Raw genomic sequence first — 19,055 nt, forward strand, 5'->3', positions numbered from 1 at the left:
GTCTCCGGGCGTTACTCCCCTGGGGCTCTGGAAACTATCCCAAAGTCGTGGGCAGCGGGGTCCCCCTGCTGGCCACATCCTTTACGTGGCCTCAGGTGCCAGTGGGCTGGGCAGGCCATTTCCACCTTCATTTACCGTTAATGAGGAAGGAGCTTGTTAGTTTAAATTCCCTAGCCTCAGCTAGTTCTCCCAGGTGTGAAGGGAGTCGGCGGGGAGAGGACTTCAAGCTTCCAAACATTTGGGGGAGAAAGGTATAGAGATAACATTTTTCCCGTTTTGTGCGTCCAGTTTAGTGTTTTTGCTAACCGAAGATCCTGCGTTGGGGCGCCTCTATACCTTTCAAGGCTCAGCTTCGATTTCTAGCGTCTGGGGCTGGGCATTTAGGACGGCCAGTTTTGACAGACCTTACGGCCGCGCTGGCTTTCTCGAAGTCTGAGTCCTCCTCACCCGCCGCTGGCTACTTCCCGTCTCGAATCCCTCTAAATCTAGGACCCAGCGGCTGCCGGGCAGCCCTGGTCCAGCCTCTCCGCGCATCAGCGCCCGCGGATTGGCTCCGGGCAGCGCGGCCCCGCCCCCGCCATGGCCGCTGCCCGCCGCCTGGGCTACTAAGTGGCTGCCAGGGTGCTGGTCTCCGCTGCCGCTCCTCGGCTGCTCTGTCCGCGGGTCCGTGGTGCATGGGTCGGCGAGGCGGGCCCTCATGTGCTCGGGCCATGGCGCGCCTGGGCGCTGTGCGCTCCCACTACTGCGCGCTGCTGCTGGCCGCGGCGCTGGCCGTCTGTGCTTTCTACTACCTCGGCTCGGGCCGGGAGACCTTCTCCAGCGCCACCAAGAGGCTGAAGGAGGCCCGCGCCGGGGTCCCCGCCGTGCCCTCGCCGCCAGTGCCAGAGGTGGCGCGGGGTTCCGTGGCGCCGGCCCCGGGCGCAAAGGCCAAGAGCCTGGAGGGCGGCGGGCCCGGGCCGGTGGACTACCACCTGCTGATGATGTTCACCAAGGCGGAACACAACGCCGCGCTGCAGGCCAAGGCCCGCGTCGCGCTCAGCTCCCTGCTGCGCCTCGCTAAGTTCGAGGCGCACGAGGTGCTTAACCTGCACTTCGTGAGCGAGGAGGCCAGCCGCGAGGTGGCCAAGGCCCTGCTGCGAGAGCTTTTGCCGCCAGCCGCCGGCTTCAAGTGCAAGGTGAGCGGGACTGCGGCTGGGGGTTCCCGGCGGATGGCCCACCCCATACGTTTGTCGCTCCCCGCCCCCCTCCCTCCAACATTGCCCCAGCTTTGCCCGAAACCTGCCTTCGCCCTATGCTGGAGGCAGCGTCGGGGGGGGGGGCGTGTCCAGGAGCCAGAAGCACTCAGCGGGTGCAGGAGTGCTGCCGGGTGTCGACTGACTACCCTGACCCGTTGCCCACCCCTCTCCCCCGAGAATTGGCTCGCCCCCTCTCTGCTGGCCTTGCAGGATCCAGCACTGCCTTCGCAGTCCGTGCTTTTTATTCTCCCCAGTCTTTGACTTTTGAGGTTGGAACAGATCGTTTGAGGGCAGTAGTCGTTCTGTTCAGGGTCTGCTGGACAGGGTCTTAGGTCGCGTGAATCGAAGTTGCAGTGACATCTCTCATATTTCAGTCAGAACTGGCTAAGCCCAAACCCAGACAGTGTGAACCACCTCATCCCCTTTCTGTGGCTTCTTCCCCACTCTCAAGGGTCATGAACCCATTTAGAGAAGCCACCGGTTCCTCCGAGGGAGGAAGGGAAAGCTCTAAGAGGTACAGATAAGATCTGGGGAGAGCACAGCAGAGCTAGACACCTTGTCCCAGGCTGGACCAACCTGCCTCCGTGGCAGCTCAGCTCCTATCTCTCTCCATCATCTCCCGTGATCTCTTGGCTCTGCTTGTCAGAGGTTAGGTTCCTGGCTTAGTGTTAATTGTTTCAGTCAAGTTGCTAGCCTCATTTTGACCTAATAGTTGCACAGAGGGGATCCAAGGTCTGATTTTTGGATAGGATTAGTAGGTGATCTTAAAGGATGGAGACTGATGGTGGGGGAAGGGGTAGTGAGATAAGAGTACTGTCCCATGTGTTTGTGCCCAGTGAGTGACAAGGGGAGCTGCTGCCAGGATCCTGCAGAGTTCAGGGATCTGTGGCAGCTCAAGTCCCAACTTCTAGGAGGGCTGTGTTGTGGGCCTGGCCCTCCTCTCCAGCCTTGCTTCTTGTCCTCCTATGTGCACCTTAGATCTTGATTGTGCTGAATGTGCCTTTACACAAGATGTACTCTCTGCCTAGGATGTCCTTCCTTCCCTCCTGGGCCCTTGGCCACTCTTTACTTAGCTTTCACCTTCCCTGGAATGTCCCTAGACTTGGGGATAGTCCATGCCCAGCCTTCCACCGCTTTCCATTCCCGCTTCTCCCCATAGCACACAAGGTCTGTCCCCTGCCCAGAACAAGTAAGCCTGTCTGGAGCACACACCATAGTCAGGGAAGGGCCCCGGGGCCTGGACTTCATGCTGTAGGAGGCCAAGAATCCAGGTCCTTGACCCACTGTCTGACCTGGGGTTTTTCAGCCTGGGGCCCATCCCAGTTTACCTAACTGGAATCTCAGGGTGAGACCTGGCAGCCTGTCCTGGGTGATCCCTAGGACTCTAATGCTTGAGAAACTCTGTACTGGTCCAAGGGAGAAAACCAAGGGCCCTTGATCAAAGGGCCATTCTGGGCAGAGCTGGGATTTGACTGGATCTCTACCCTGAAGACCAGCATTGTCATTTTTTCCCTTCATGGAGTCAGAGGTAGCAACTCGGGCCAGATCTCTACCCATCTCTTTCTCTCAAGCTTCAGCCACAACTTCTTGTGTGCTCGGGGCTTTCTAGCTGCTGTCAGGATACTCTTTCTCTCTCCATCTCCAGGTCTTGGCCATCTGCAGATTCCGTCCCCTCTTTGGAGCCTTCCAGGGAAACCCCATCTGAAAGGCACGTCTTCCTCTCCCTCCTCCTCCCTGGTGCCCCCTGGTGCTACGAACATATCGGGTCTTACCTCTCATGCCGGTGCGTGATGCCCGGCACATAGTCAGCACCAGCTATCTTGGCCTCAGGGCCAGGTCCCCATCGCGGTGCCTGTGTTTCATGCTCCCTCCCTCTGCTGTGCCTGGTCGGACAGCCAGAGGTCACCCAGGCCCGGAAGCAGCTGTGGACGACCTGAGGACATTGACAGCATCTGTGCTGAGGCGTGGCAAATGAGGGTCAGGGGGCTTTGGAGCTGGACGGCTGTGGTCAGAGAAGAGTTTATCAGTTTCGGCATAAAACGTTCCTGTTCGTTTCGAGGTCAGATTTTGAGTCTGTTCTCTGTTTTTGAATAAAAGGTGCTCTTTTTTTCTTTAAATATATGGCCCTAAAAGGTTGGCTTCATTTTATTGGTCATTTGATTCTCCCTCAGGTTTGGAATATTCCTGAAAGGAATGCTTTTTCTGGCATCACTTCACACATGCTTCTCCCTCTGCCTGGAGTGGCTCCTTACCCCAACCCCCATCCTTAGCTCTGCTCTCAGGTCTCAGTGTCAGTGTTGTTTCCTTGGCAAACCTTTCCTGAGAGCCCATTACACACTCCCATAGCACCAAGTAACATTTATCACTGTTGTAATTATATAATTATTGAATGAAATATTTGTCTACCTTTCAAGACAAGGTAGACAAAGGGCATGGACCCTGTCTTCTCTTAAATGTTGTATCCCCAGCACTGAACATCATGCCTTTCATACGGGAGTGCATTTTATACAAAAAATTAATCTTTCAGTATTAATTAGGAAGAAGGAAACTGTAGAAATTCTCATCCTGGTTGCATCAGGGCTGGAAGGGACCTTCAAGAGCATATAGCACAATGGGTGAAGAGACTTGCCCAAGGCCGCTTGGGGAGTTACTGACCTGGCTAGGACTAGACCCATGTCCTAGGTCAGTGTTTTTCCCTTTCTACCCTGTTTCTTCTTTGTTTTTCTTCTGATATTTTATTTAAATTCAAGTTAGTTAACATATAGTGTAGTATTGGTTTCAGGAGTAGGATTTGGGGATTCATTACATATAACACCCAGTGTTGCTCATTCCCCAATTACTCCATGCCCCACCCACCTCCCCTCCAGCAACCCTCAGTTTGTTCTCTATAGTTAAGTCTCCTATGATTTGCCTCCCCTTCTATTTTTATCTTATTTTACTGTTCTTTCCCTTCTCCTATGTTCATCTGTTTTGTTTCTTAAATTCCACATATGAGTGAAATCATCATGTACCATGTTTCTTCTTTAAAGAGCACTTCTGTCTTGGAAGGTCAGGTAATAAGGACAGTTGACTCCCAGGAGAAGAGTTGCCTTGAAGTGTGTGAGGACAGCTTGGGGCGAGGAAGGCAGCTCCTTGCCCAGCCACCTGTCTGGAGACAACCTCCTCCCTCAGTGTGGGTCCTTGGGCTCCACCACGTCTGTAAGCTGCAGAGCAGAGCTCCGGTGAGCCGGCGTGGGAACTGTGCTCACACCCAGAGGTCTCTTGTAAGGTCATTTTCAAGTGAAACTGAAATACCTTTTAGCTGAACGGGTTGCAGAAGTAGATCACAGAACATTATTAGTGACCTCAGATTATATTTTGGCTAATTAAATATTAGCTAAAAAACCATTCACTTCACCAGAAAAATCTTGTTTCCATTATTATTGAAAATCTTTTGATACTGGTTTGTCTCTTAACAGTATGGAAGTCTATTATTCACGTATTTAATAACCATTCAAACCTGCTGTGTTCCATGCATCAGGTTAGGAGCTGCCAGCCTGTATAAATAGGTCCATGGTCTGACTGCATCAGAATCATGCGGGTACGCTTATTAAAAGTTCAGAATCTTGGGCCCCGCCCCCGCCTGTGGGACCTGGGAAACTGAATTTGTATGGAGCTGCAGAGGCAGGCGGGGGAGTTCACTGCCCTAAGGGGACACAGGAGCGCCGGGGGCTCTCCTGCCGACCTTTCAGACCCAGTTCAGCCATCCTGTCTGTGTAGCCTTCGCTGGGAGTGCAGTGCCTGGCAAACAGTGGGCATTCAGGAAGCATTTGGCTGCACTGCTCTCTGTCCTCCAGGCTTTCCTGGTTCTGCTGGCCTGGGAAAGGCTGCTACATTCGTCTTGCAGAAATGCTGTTTTTATGATACCACTTCCACTCAGGACCTCCTGACTCCAGCTCACTTGTCATCCCAAGCTGTCCCCTCTCATGGGGTTTTGCTTGCTCTGCTTCTGAGCCATCTGTTGCCTCATTCTGTTTGTCAAGAGGAATCCTACACTTCTAAAACTTACGTCGAGACTGAGCTTTTCCACCAGCCTTCCTTGCTCTATCAGGTTTGATAGAATATGCCATGGAAACCCCAAATTGTGGTGGCTTATGCAAGACTGAGCTTTATTTCTCATCCAAATGGAAGTCCAGAGGTAGGCATTCCTGGTGGCATGGAGGCTTCCCGAAGTCATGAGGTTGCTAGGCTCCTTGCAGTGGCCCGTGTCGCCCTCCCTAGGGAGCAGCCCTTGTCCTCGTGGGCCAGGCTGGCTGGTACAGCTTTAGCCATCATGTCTGTGTTGTAGCGGGGTGGAGGAAGAATCAAAAAAAGGAGTCCTCTGCTAAAAATAGGAGTTCTGTTAATCAGGAAGGCGAGGAGAGCAAGTTTTGGGGTAGACGACCAGCTAGCCCTGCCCCACCCCTTAGGAGCCCACCCCGGGCCTGACCAAGCACCTGCTGTATGTGGGGCCCCGGATTCGCAGCTACAGGGGACACAGACGTGGGTCAGGCACAGCCCCTGCCATCCAGAGACCCACACTGCTGAGCGTCACACTCATGTTCATCCTGTCTTGCTGCAAAAATGTGGTGGGTGGGTTGGGCATGAGATGGCCTGAGGGAGTGAGACAGCTCTGAGTTTCGAGTGCGGTTGGCCAGTCACTAGCTGGGTAACCATGGGTCCTCCACCTCGCCGCTCAGGGCCTCCGAAGCCTCGTCTGTAAATGAGGATCAGACCCCCCCCCCCCATGTAGCAGTGAGGATTTGATGCTACCGTTCTGTAGCATGCTCAGCTCAGTGCTGCCGAGTGGCTCATGGATCCAGGCTCACAGCATGACCCCACCGCACTGACTTCTGGGGAAATCAACACAGTGAGCAGGCCCCGGAGCACCTGGCATCGCTCAACTGACATGACCTGTGGTTCTCTCCTCCCTCCTATTTGGGGTGGCCAGCCCTCCCCGCAGAGGCCTGGCGGGGTTCCCCCACCCCAGGGGTGCCCGGTGTGTGTGTTTCTCATGCTCTCGTTGTGTGATCACTCAGATGGTAGCCACTTCGAAAGGCCTTCCCTGAACCCCTTTTCTAAAGCAGCCCCCACCTGGGCCCTCATCCTCTCTCCCATCAGCCTATTTGTAGCACATACTCATTTGTTTGTTCCTTCATTTGTTCAACAGACGAGCGCTTACTCTGTGCCCGTGAATAGCGGGAACGGAACCAGTTTTCTGCTCTCGCGGAGCTTACAGTCTAGGGTTGTGGGGGATGAGAGAGACTTTAAACAGATAAACAAGTACAGAGAGAGCAAGTCAGATTGTGAGAAGTTTAGAGCAGGCAAAGCAGGGTAAGGACATAAGAAGTGTATGTGTCCAGGGAGGGGCCGTTGGTGGGTCGAGGTGGTCGGGGAAGGCCCCACTGATGAGGTGACATTTGAGCAGGGATGGAGGGAAGAGAGCGTATGGAGTTTTGGACATCTAGAAGAGAGAGAGCTCTAGCTAGAGCTGCGTGTGGGAAGGCTGCAGGTGGGAGCGTGCTCTGCATGCTTGAGAAAATAACCATCCTTTTATTTATTTGCAGTCTTCCTCTCCCTGCTAGAACATAGTCTCCATGAGGGCAGGACATCATTTCCCTTCTTCATCTGCTGAGGTCGGCAGGAACCCCATAAATGCCATTCCTGTTTCTGGCCTAAGTTGGAAATGATAGAGAGCAGTCTTCCTCTCCCTGCTAGAACATAATCTCCATGAGGGCAGGACATCAGTTCCCTTCTTCATTTGCTGAGGTCGGCAGGAACCCCATAAATGCCATTCCTGTTTCTGGCCTAAGTTGGAAATGATAGAGAGACTGGGGACAGGCAGCCTGCTAACCTGAAACACAGGAATCAGACAGACTTCTGGAGGGACAGACAGCCCTGGACAGCCACTGGCCTCCCTGCAGGGGTGGGCAGGCTCTCCCCAGGTAATTCCAGAAGGGGGCAGAGGAGAGGGGAGGAGGGGAGAGAGAAGGGGAAGGGACAGGAGAGGATGAAGGGCGAAGTAGAAGTAGAGGAAGGGGCCAGGGCAGGCATGCCTTCCAAACTCACCCAGCAGCTCAGTTTCTCCTCCTACCTTAAGGGAGGTGTTAGGGTGCATGGTGGGGAGCAAGAGGCCAGGAATGCCGGTCTAGGGGAGAGCCCCCCATGTAGAAGGCAGTGGAAACAGAGGTGCTCCCTCTTCCCCCCCCCCCCCCCCATCCTATTCTTAGCACAGTTCCGGGCACATTCGAGGCTCTCAGTCAGTGTTCACAGTTGACTGACTGATGGGGGGCTGTGTTAGCTAAACCCAGGAAATCCTGCAGTTCTCAGTGATCTGCCCCTCTTCCGTCGAACCCCATCTTCCTCAGAGCCTGAGGCTGGGTTGCTCAGTCCCCAGATGACAGGTTAGGAATGAGAAGGAAGCCGCGTGCTTGCCACACGTAAGGCAGTTGTTGGATTCCAGGAGGAGCGTGTGCTGAGGACGGAGGTGGCTGACGGATGTGGAAGCTCTGGGCACACCGGGATGTTTCCAGAGCTTCGGCACGAGCAAAACTGAGTGGCTTTGAAAAGATGAGAACCTCAGCTCATGGTTGGGGCTTGGCAGAAGTGCAAAGAGCGCCATGCGGGCTGTAGCACCGATGACGCTCATGGCAAGCGGGGGGGGGGGGGGGGGGGGGGGGGGGGGGGGGGAGACTCTCTCTCTCTCTCTCTCTCTCTCTCTCTCTCTCTCTCTCTCTCTCTCTGAAAGGCAGCTTCTCCAGCCCGTCAGAGCAGCAGGTACCTTGCATATAAATCCGGAAGAGGGGATCTGAGAAATGCCTCCTGCAATGAGAGGCTCTTTGGAAAGATAGGCTGACATTTCTTGCTAAGAATTTAGAGAACAGTGCTGCGTTACTAAACCCATTTGCCAGTGGAGCTCTTTTAAATTATAGTATGTTCGTGAAACAGCTGTTGTGTGTTTCTCAGGAAAAACTTGAGTCATTGATCTGTAGGGAATAGCTTTATATGGTTATTATTGTATCCCATACGATACACTCTGGATAATTCCATAGATAATACCACAGATAATGTGTTATAACTATAAGGCAAAGCCCATAACATAGGTCGGGGACCATCCTAGAGCTGAATCACACTGATATATGGGTGGTTGGTAAATGCTGTGAGGGCCTCAGGGCGCAGATGTAATGTTCAAGCTGGACATCGGGAATTCCTCACAGTTTTCTGTTTTCTGTTCCCATTGATTATTTTTAAAAAGATAATCACATTTTTCTTTTTTGCAATTAAAAAAACTGAACTAGAATTTACATGCCATAAAATGCAACCCTTTAAAATAAACAGCTCAGTGGTTTTTAATAGTCACAAGATTGTTTAGCCATGACCACTAATTCCAAAACATTTTCATCACCCCCAAAAGAAATCCCATACACGTTAGCAGTCACTCCCCACTCCCCTTTTCCCTAGCCCTGGCAACCACAAACTGCTTTCTATCTCCATAAATTTGCCTGTTCTGAACATTTCATAAAAGTGGACTCATTCAGTATGTGACCTTTTGTATCTGGCTTCCTTTGCTTGGCATGGATCCTACTTCATCCTTTTTAATGGTTGCATGATATTCTGTTGTATGGACCTGCCACATTTATCCATTCATTATTTGATGGACATTTGGGTGGTTTCCACTTGTTGGCTATTGTGAATAATTCTGCTGTGAACATTTGTTTATGAGTTTCTGTGTGGGTGTGGGTATATGTGTTCACATCTCGTGGGTATATACCCAGGCATGGAATGGCTAGGCCATATGTGAACCTTTGAGGAAATGCTAGACTGCTTTGCAAAGCGGCTGCGCCATTGTGCATTCCCACCAGCAGCGTATGAGGGTTCCAGGGTCTCCACATCCCCACCAGCACTTGCTGTTGTCTTTTTGATCATAACCATTCTTGTGGGTGTGAAGTAGCATCTCATTGTGGTTTTGATGAGCATTTCCCCAGTGACTAATGGCAAGATGATTACATATTGATAAGGACAACTGTACACATGTTTTTGATATTTTTCTTATGTGTTTACCAAAATGCATTTTACAAGAAAACCCAGGTACCTTGACACTCCCTGCCCCACCCAGAAAGATGTTATATAGCATCTCTGGAAACACTTGTATTCTGAAGAATATAGTTTAGAAATTTCGGATGTATATAGTAATGTTATTTCTAAAATCAATGAGGCGATGTTACTCATATGAAGAATTGATTAGGAGAATAATAGTAACATTTGTTCAGCACTTTATAGAGTTTATAAAAGGGCTTTTACTAACATCTCATTTGAGCATCACTGTGACAGGTGAAGGAGCCCCCAAGGCTGACAGATCAGGAGACTTACTTGAGCTCCCAGACTAAGTCATGGGGCTGGGCTGTATCATGCTTTAGGGAGGAGGGGACACCCATGAGAGTGGGAGCCAGTGAGGGCTGGGCTGTAGCCCACCTCGCAATCTATATCATCCCCCTGCCCAGTGGCCCCAAATAATTAATTACATCAGTCTGAACAAAGACTGTGCGTGCTGCAAGGGCAGCGTCTGTCTCCCTCGCCTTCCCAGAACACTGCAGAATCACCAAGCTTTGGAGCTGGAAGGAAATTCTGAACCTATGGGTGCAGCATCCTCCCAGTGAGCTGACAGACCTGGGTGGAGGGGGCAGTGACTTACTTAGTGCCACACAGAGCTGGGGTTAGAATCAGCCCAGGCTCTTCGTTTTGGGCGTCAGTGTTATCAGCAGTCTGTACTCCCTTTTGGGAGAGTGAATTGAGGGCCAGCTCACCTTAACCCCCCCTGCAGGGCCTATGTTTGGGCCTGTGTTCACCCATCGCAACTGGGCCTCAGGGCACTGTGTCCCCACTGATCTTTCTGGCTGAGCAGGGAAGCCTGAAGCCCTGCTGGTTGTTGGGGGCTGGCTTTCCAGCAGCCTTGTGCCAGAGTGGGACCAGGGCGTCAGTACTGGAGGGAACACATGTGGTCTGTCCACTGCTTGGGGGTTTGCGCTGGGGGGCGCCCCGGTGCTGGAATCAGTGCGCCGGTCTCCAGGCCAGGGGGTCCGCAGGTGGAGTAGCTTAGGAGTGCAGCCCACACTGGGCCAACCAGCCTCTCCAGCCTGTCACCGCCTTGTCCCTGAGACCCAGTGAGGGGGAGGGCTGCTCTCCTGCTCCCTGGGCGGGGTCTCCTCCCGGGGCCGAGGAGCCTTGTGCGGCGCTCCGCGCGGCCACTGGAGGGCGCCGCCGCCCCGCGTTTGCTCAGCTGGAGCCGGGCGCCAGAGCCCGCCCGCGCCGCTCTCCCACCACCGAAGCCTGGGGCTCCAGCAGAGCTGTTTTTGTTCGTTCTCCACGAGCGTTCCCCGCCCCTCCCCCTTCCCGGGTTTTAGAGAGGAAGATTGAAATGAAAGGGAGTCTGCGTGGCGATTGTGGGCGGTCATTTCCTTCCTGTGCCGGGTGTAAACCGGCTTTGATGAGGCCCTTTGAAAAGGTGGATAAAACAGAAGCTGGACGGTTGCATCCGGATGGAGAAGACATCAGTGCTTCCTGGCCGCACAGTCCGAGGGACCTGTGGATGGGGGAGAGGGGGTGTCTGCTCATCCCGTATCCCAAGCCTCTGGCCCGCCCTTGTTCCCGCCAAGGGACCCCCAGTCGGGCCCTGCCCACAGCCCCCCCGCTTCCCAGGGTGCATCCACCGGGAAGCCGCATCACACCCAGCACGTGCGGGCCTCCGGGAGAAGGGAGGCGGCCTGCCGCTTAAAAAGGGGGAAATGTGACTAAAGCTGCGTGAAGGCAGAGCGGCCCCTGTCCCCCGCCAGGAGGTCCTGTAGGGACAGAGCCGTAGGTCTCCCCGCGCGAGGTGGAAATTCGGGGGAGTGGCCCGTGTCTCCGTGAGGCAGGCTTGGTGGGTAGGGGTGCAGTGCCCCCCTCCTGGCCGGCCCGTCACTGTGGCCGTGTTGCTGGACTGCGTGGAGCAGGGCTTTTTAACTGTTGGCAACGCTGCGCACCCACCCCTGTTGTAGGTGCCTATTCTGAGGAGCGGAGCCAGGCCCTGTCAAGGGCACAGAGCCTGCTGTTAACTTAATGTGCTTTAAATTAAAACCATTTGTTTTATTAATCGGGGTGATGCCTGTTGAGCAGCTCCAAGGAAGTGATCCTCCCACTGGTGGGACCAAGTGTCCCGGAGGCTGGTCTTTGTTGCCCTGCTCTGGGAGGGCCGGCCCCGGGACACACTGCCCCCTGTGGCCCCCTCCCTCTCCTCACTGGAGCTCACCACCCCTTCTGCCGCCAGTGGCGTCTGTACTGGCCGGCAGGGCGGGAGCACCGGGCTTGGAGCCGGAGCCCCGGGCGCAGATGCCGTCTGGGGCATTTGGGAGCCGCGCGACCCTGGAGATAATCCCCTGGCCTCCTTCCCCTCACCTGTGACCTCACGGGTGGCTAGGAGATAAAATGAGGCAGCTTGGGGCCTGACCTGTGGCAGGTGACTGGCTAATAAATGGTGGCTTCTCCTAATGGTACCTGAGTAGTGTGTTGGGAGGAGGGACTCTTTCCTCAGCATTTGAGAAAGCACAGTGCTTACTGATTGAATTGGCCGGCAGTGCAACGAGCTTGCAAAACTGCGTTCTGCCCAGGTTTATTTCATGATGCCTTCTTCTGTTGGGGCTGCTGTAACAAACTACCACAGACGGGGTGGCTTGTGAACAATAGATACAGATTTCCCACAGCTGTGGAGGCTGGAAGTCCAAGACCAGGGTGCCAACAAAGGCCCTTTTCTGGCTTGTGGACTGCCAACTTCCTGCTGTGCCCTCACCTGGTGTCTCTTTTATAAGAACACTAATCCCATTCATGAGGGCTCCCCCCCTGGTGACCTATTCACCTCCCATAGGCATCACCTCTAAATACCCCCACACTGGGCATTAGGATTTCAACATCTGAATTTGGGGGGTGTTGGGGGTGGACCTAAACATTTAGACTGTAGCACAGGGTGTCCTCATGTTATTTTGAGTCTTCCTCGGTTCCCCAAACTACAATGTTCTCTCCTCTGACCCTCCCTTCCAACTCCCTAACCCCTCTTAACAATGCACGAGGAGGGTGAGGCCCCAGTCTTCATCTCTCCCTTCCCCAGTGTGCCGAGCACATATCTGGTTTTGGGCAGAGGCTCAGCGAATGCCACTTGATTTGGCCTTTGTTTTGGAGTGGGTGCTGTTGTTTCCCATTAGGGTGGTGAAGCTGGAGTCTGTGCTTTATAGTCTTCATGTAGGCAACATGGATGATCCTGCTGTGTCTTCTGGGGAATGGAGTCTTCTCTCTGAAGGCTCCTTTCTCAAAGTTCCAATTCTAGAAATTTCTAGGAGATTCCAGTTCAAACTTGTTTATTTTTCAGGTTTGTTTATCTTTTAATGGTGTTTGATTTGTTTTCTCAGTATGATTGCACACAGTAATTGTTCATAAAGTTTTTGAGAATTCTGTGAAGTATAAACTGTAAATGATTTTTAAAAGCCAGGCTACTGGGGAGACCCACATATCCCCAGAGCTTGCTCATATCCCTTGTTCCCACCCATCCCTCTTCGCAGGGTCTTGGGCCTCACCCCCTATGGCTCATACATCACTGAGCGCTGTGAGGGGCCTTGCTGTTGCCAGATTATCATGGCTGTCCTGGATGCAGGTTCTGTGAAACCTGCCCCCCATGGTCAGGTTCCTTGAATCCTGGTCAGTGTGGGAGTCTGAGGGGCTTCATAGGCTTTGGCAGATGGACGAGTGGATTAGTCATTGTTCGAAAAACCTGTACAAGATGAGACGTCGTGCAAGCTTTGCTCAGGGTGTCCCAGGCCACCTGCTGTGTGGGGGGGGTGGGGGCAGGAAGACCCAGGGCAGGGGATTCCAGGTGTGCCTGAGCCTGGCTTTGTGAGGATGGCGGGTCTGTCTGTGGCACTCAGGGAGCTTTGCGGAGGTGCAGGCATTGTAAATTGGTGGGAGGTGACCTTCCCAATCTTACAGAGGGGGGAACTGAGGCAGCTGGGGCAACAGACTGGCTTTGTCTCCTGTACGTGGCAGGAGAGTCATGACCAGAAGGAGAGGGCACCATCTGGCTGAGTGAGTGCATGGCTCTCTGGCTGGTTGGCAGCAGTCAGACATAGCCTGGGCAGTCAGGACTCCAGAAGAGTCGGAGGGAGCCTCGGAGCCCGCGCTGGCCGGACTGTGTCAGCACTCTGCCTTACTGCGCTGCCTGGACTTTGGGTGCGCTCCCAGCCATTCATGCCCCCGGGACTTTGCTCTGTCGCTTCCTCTCCTGGAACACCCGTCCCTCCCTTCTTTGTCGGCATCACTTTTTACTCTTCAAGTTCCGGAGGATGCTATCCCTGTCCGTCGCCTGCCCATCTCCGGGTTAGCCCTTCTCCTCTGAGCTGCCGCCATGCTGCAGTTGGCCCCTCTGCCAGCTCCTGGAGGGCTGGGCTGTGTCGTCTTTCACTCTGTGTTTCCAGGACATAATGTAGCCCAGCGCCCTGGGTAGAGCAAGACTTGGCACAAGTTTGTCGAACTGGAGGAGGTGTTCTGAGTGCACGTGGGCCGTGCACTATACATGCCCGCCGTGAGGCTGTCTCCCGGGGCCTTCGGGAAGTGAGCGGGCTGCCGGGCCTCCGTGTTCCTCTCCGACATGCCGGGAGCATGCTCTGACACGTAGGATGTGGCTGGCCGCCATGTGGAGTCCTCAGCCCCTTGATGGAGGCTTTTTTTTTTTTTTTAAAGATTTTATTTATTTGTTAGAGATATTGAGAGCAGGAACACAAGCAGGGGGAGTAGCAGAGGGAGAGGGAGAAGCAGGCTTCCTGCTGAGCAGGGAACCTGATGTGGGGCTCGATCCCAGGACCCTGAGATCATGATCTGAGCCGAAGGCAGACGTCCAACGACTGAGCCACCCCAGGCGCCCCAGGGCCTCTCGATTTAGAGAAGACTTTCTTGTGCCTTTTAATGTAGGTTCTTCAGACAGGAAGTCATCCCACCTGAGGCCTGCTGGGAAGATTCAGGTGTGTTTTGGAGAATCCTTTTGGGTTTCAGAGCTCTCCCCCTTGTATTACTAAGAAAAGCTACTGATGTTGGTCTAGGGGAGGTGGAAGGGGCTTGGCCTGTGTTTCTGTCTTATACGGATAGGGCTGCTGTGGCCACTTGATCTGCCCAGAGCCCCCAGCTGGTAGGCAGTGCCTGGGGCTGGCACTCAATTTGAGCTGAGGTATGGTGGGCAGAGTCCTGCCCAGGTATCATGTTCCTGGGTTCTGGGGCTCTCTCTGACCCTGGCTTCCACTGACAAGGCCTTTCAGTGTCTTGAGCCTCAGTTTCTCATCTGTAAGATGGGTAGGGACATTTCAGCCCTGAATAAATATTGCACGACTCTCTTACTGGCATGTGGAAACTGGGTGCTAGGAAGTGTAGAGGACAAGTCCTTTCTAGACCTTTACTGAATGGCAGGATAGGAGATTGGCAGGGCGTGTGGGGGGGGGCTTGAAGCCATGGTTCACCTCTTCCTGGGGTTGTTCCTGGAATGGCTCTGGCCAGGTCCTCCTTGCTGACTCGCCCCTCCCTTTCTGGGAGATATTGATTCAACTGCGACCTCTGCCCCTGGCTTGGAACGTGGAGTCACGCGAGTTCTCTCAGACGTTTACCATTGACCTTGTCATTGGTGATAGCAGCCGTTGCCACCATGTAAGTGACAGGCACCATGCTACATTCTGTCCCCGCTCTCTGATTTAATCCTCAGAGTGACTAGCCCTGTGAGGCAGGGCATAATCTCTCCTGGGAAGAGGTTTCACAGATGAGGATTCTGAGCCCAGAGCAGGGTTAGTAGCTTGCTCAGAGTCATCCGGCCACAAAGTGACAGAGCAGTCTTTCTGACTCCTAAGCAGTCTGCCCTCATGCCTGTGAGGTCTGGGTCATTCTAGTCTCTGCACACGGGGAGGGCTCTGTGAGCGCTGGGATCCCCGAGAGCACGGTGCCCCCCATGCTTGCTGCTCGCTGGGGCCTTACACGCGTATCTGTTTCCCTTGTCAACAGGCCAAGGACCTGCTAGGCGGCTTGCGAAGAGCAGGGGAACCTCAGAGCCGGCATGGGGCAGGTCTCACTCCTCCAGGTTCTGCTCCGTAGAACCAGCTGGGAGCCTCTGTTGGCGTGTGGGTCTCGGAGGCCCGTGCTGTTCGGAACTCCGCCTTCCCGGTTTGGCAGCAAGTCAGAGGAGGTCAGCGCCGGAGAGAACCGGGGAGGTTGTGTAGTCCTGTCCCTTCATCTTACCTGTGAGGAACCTGGGGCCCAGAGAGGCCAAGCGACTTGCTCAAAGCCACTCAGCTGGGCAGTGGACAAAGGGTCTGGGAGCCGTGTCTCCTGCCCCTGCTGTCTCCCTGCCTGCTTTCCCTTTTGTGTGTTTCTGAAGCCAGTTCTGGATTGTGTTGGTCTCGGTATGCTTGTCTGTCTTCTGGCTTTGTTCTCAGCCTCATCCACCTGTGACTGCCCTGCACACGCCTTCGTTTTGTTTACCCTGAATGGCTTTGCATCACACCCGCTGAGCAGCTTCTCCACAGTGGAGGGGAGCCGGCCTCCTCCGGGGCAGGCCCCAGCGTCCCGGTGGTGGTAGAAGGAACCCCACCGCTGTCCCCTGCCTGGGTCTGCACCCCATCAACCGCAGTCCAGCGGTATCTATTAAAAGGATCTCAGGGTGTCAGGGCTCTCCATTATGTGAGCTGAGCTCCACGACACACACACACACAGTAGGTGCTCAGGATACTTCAATTTCTGCTGCTTTGCCGCCCAGCTTACCTTGAAGGGGCAGCTCAAGCACCCTACCTTTCTAGACCTTTACTGAATGGCAGGATAGGAGATTGGCAGGGGGTGGGGGGGCTCCACCCTAGCTGGAGAGCCCCCTCTCTCTGAAGACCTGGTGCCTTTATCGGTTTTCTGAAGCCTCTGTGATCCCCAGCTCTGTCTGCAGTGTTGGCGAAGCTGCCAAACGGGATGGGGGGCTCAAGGGTACAGTCTATGTCTGATCTCCCTCCTGGTGCAGCCTAGTGTAGGGGTGGGCATGTGTTTCTTGAGTGAGTATGGTACTGACTATGGATGGGTCTGGGTCAGGAGGCAACTCTGCCTCATCCCTCGAGGAGGCAGTGGTAGTTGTTTGCCTTCTCCGAACTCCTTCCTTATCTGTGGAAGGGGCACGGTAATATCACCCGCCTCAAAACATTGTTTTGGGGATGAAATTAAATGAATTAATGTTCCTAAAAGTCCTGCTTGTGCCCAACACATACTAGATGTTTGCTCTGGACCTTGGGCATGGCTACCCTATTCCTCATGAATGCTGTCCAGGTGTGTGTCCTGCCCTCCAGCAGCCGGACCCTGCCCGGGTCCTCCCCTAGAATACCATCTCACGGGCCTGCCCTGCTGGTCTGCACCTGCTCATCCAATGTCACAGGTCAGATCCTGCTATAGGTAGCCAGCCTCAGGTTGGCTGTATGGATGCTCAGGTTTGTCTTATAAAAGGGCAAGTTTGGCACAGAGATCCCCTGGCCCCCACACTTGATTATATCCTGTGTGCATGCCAGGTAACTGCGAGATGGTGACTGAGCCCAGTGGGGTTAGGCCCTGTGGTCCCCTTTTTCCTCCCAGCGGAAAAGGAACAAGCTTTCAGCTCAGGAGAATGGCTCCTGGGAAGGAGGCAGTGACTTGGACATACCCCAGTAGAGAAGTGGGCCTGTGCCCTCTGGTCATTATTTTAGCTGCTGACTACTTGCTCTAAGGTAAATTTAACCTGTGGTCAGAGTAGTAGAGTTTAACCCAGATAAGGTCAGAGTAACCGTTGGTCCTGGGTCCCTGGGGACAGGGCACTGGCCAACTGGCAAGCCTCGGTCAGCCACTGCTGACGTCTGCGTCATAGCCAGAATCTCGGGTCCCTGATTGCCCACTCGGGGGCCGGCCGATGGCTGGGGCAGGTGGCTGCCCTCTGGGAGCACAGCCACACAGTGCCCAGCCTCAGGGTCCTCAGGGTCCACTGGTCACCTCGTCGTCCCCCATGGAGTCTGTGTGGTGTGCGCTGATGGCAGGCACCGCTGGGACTTGGCTGAGAGCATCATTTCTAAGTGTTCCAGTTTAAGACTCAACTTAGCTAGTGACTCCCTTCATCGGTGCAGAGCAAACAGCTAGAGAGTTAATTGAGGTTGGTGAGCAGGATTTGCAGAGGACGTAAGATGTTTATGGAGGTTGATTCCACTTACTTGTCTGTTCTTCAGACTCACGGAGCGGCTTTTGCTTTGATCGGAAATGTGCGCAACGGAAGTTATGTACTAATCTGGCTTGCTCAGAGGGCTGCTAGACTGTGAGAACAAATGCAGAACGAGAGCATTTCTCTTTACCTAAAGCAAAAGCTCTGTCTCAAGCAGCTAGCTCTGGGAGATGAAATAGGACCCTGCACTTAACCTCTTGGTTTCTGGAGCTGCTGACCCCCGAGCCCTTTTCTGTGACATGTGCCGCATCTGGAATGGATTTCTGGAAATCTTTGAGGGGTTTGTTCTCGCCTGGAAATATGGAAGGGGATTCTCATTGCCCCGTGAACGCATCGCATTCCGAGGAATCCGCCTAGTCCCTGGGCAGTGGGGGGAGCAGGGAGCGGAGCCCCGGAGAGCCCACCCACACCTGCCGCTGGGAGAGGGTAGAGCTGTGCGTCCAGTCCTAAGGAGCCATCGTACTCTTGCATGTTGCCTTTGAGGCTTGCCCACCGCAGGCATGCTTTGGGTGTAGCCAGGGCACTTGGTTGCTTGCTTCCTGCGAGACCCGTATGTGGGGTTGCAGCTCGAGGACGTTTCCCCATCGTTCTGTCTTGTCTCGTGCTTATCGTTTGTACGGTTGTATTGTCAGTTATTATCATTTTTCTTTTGTAAGCTGTCCTGGGAGTTTCTGATTTTTCACCCTCTAAATAAGCCACAGAGAACATCTGTGTGTGTATGTTTTCCTTCTTTTGAATCGTTCTCTGAGCTCTTCCTTGACTCTTCAGAAGGAACATGTCACAGTTGGAAGTGGGCCTATGCCCATAAATTATATGTGAAAATCAGGACCCAGCAGTAACACTCCTCAGTGCCTGCCCTCTTGGCTTTCTGTTACAGAGTTTTATAGCTAATTTACATTGTACAACCCAGCTTTGTCTCTTCTTAGTATTCTATTTTTTTAGTATTTTATTGTATTTATTTTTTAAGAGATTTATTTATTTGAGAGGGAGAGCACAAGCAGGGGGGAGGGGCGGAGGCAAAGGGAGAAGCAGACTCCCCGCTGAGCAGGGAGCCCGAGGCCGGCTGGATCCCAGGACCCCGGGATCCTGACCTGAGCTGAAGGCAGACGCTTAACCGACTGAGCCACCCAGGTGCCCCAGTATTTTATTTCTTATATGTTAAAAATTTAAGTTAGGACACACCGAAATATGGAAAAATCCGGAGAAAACGTAATAGATTATGCTATTATTATATAGGTTCGATAGGTGCTAACGTTTTGCTGTATTTGCTTCAGATTCTTTTTTTAAAGAAACAAGATACTATGGATCTAGCTTCAAGCCCACTCCTACTTCTTCTCCATCCTACCCCTCCCGAGGTGTTCGTTATCACACACCAGAAGGGGGTGAGCTTTGTGGAATTTGTGTTTTTGTACTTTTATCACATACATATGTGCCCACAAAAATGTATATGTGTATTTTTTATTGCTTTCTATATTTTAATCAGTTATAGTAAAGATTTTATTTATTTTAGAGAGACAGAGCATCTGCGCATG

The 19,055-nt window shown here is 53.4% G+C and overlaps 1 protein-coding gene across 1 annotated transcript in view; it reads left to right on the forward strand.

The window, feature by feature from the left end:
* Positions 1-580: 580 nt before the first annotated feature.
* XXYLT1 (xyloside xylosyltransferase 1) overlaps positions 581-19,055 on the forward strand; it is a 164,996-nt gene continuing 146,521 nt past the window's right edge. The window contains exon 1 of the mRNA XM_025876407.2: positions 581-1,175. Coding sequence (XP_025732192.1) covers positions 675-1,175 — 501 coding nt within the window. The 5' untranslated portion in view covers positions 581-674. The remainder of the gene's footprint in view (positions 1,176-19,055) is intronic.

Source organism: Callorhinus ursinus, unplaced genomic scaffold, assembly GCF_003265705.2.
Source record: "Callorhinus ursinus isolate GAN/ISIS: 27379988/994484 unplaced genomic scaffold, GSC_fseal_2.0 scaffold1, whole genome shotgun sequence".
Taxonomy (NCBI): Eukaryota; Metazoa; Chordata; class Mammalia; order Carnivora; family Otariidae; genus Callorhinus; species Callorhinus ursinus.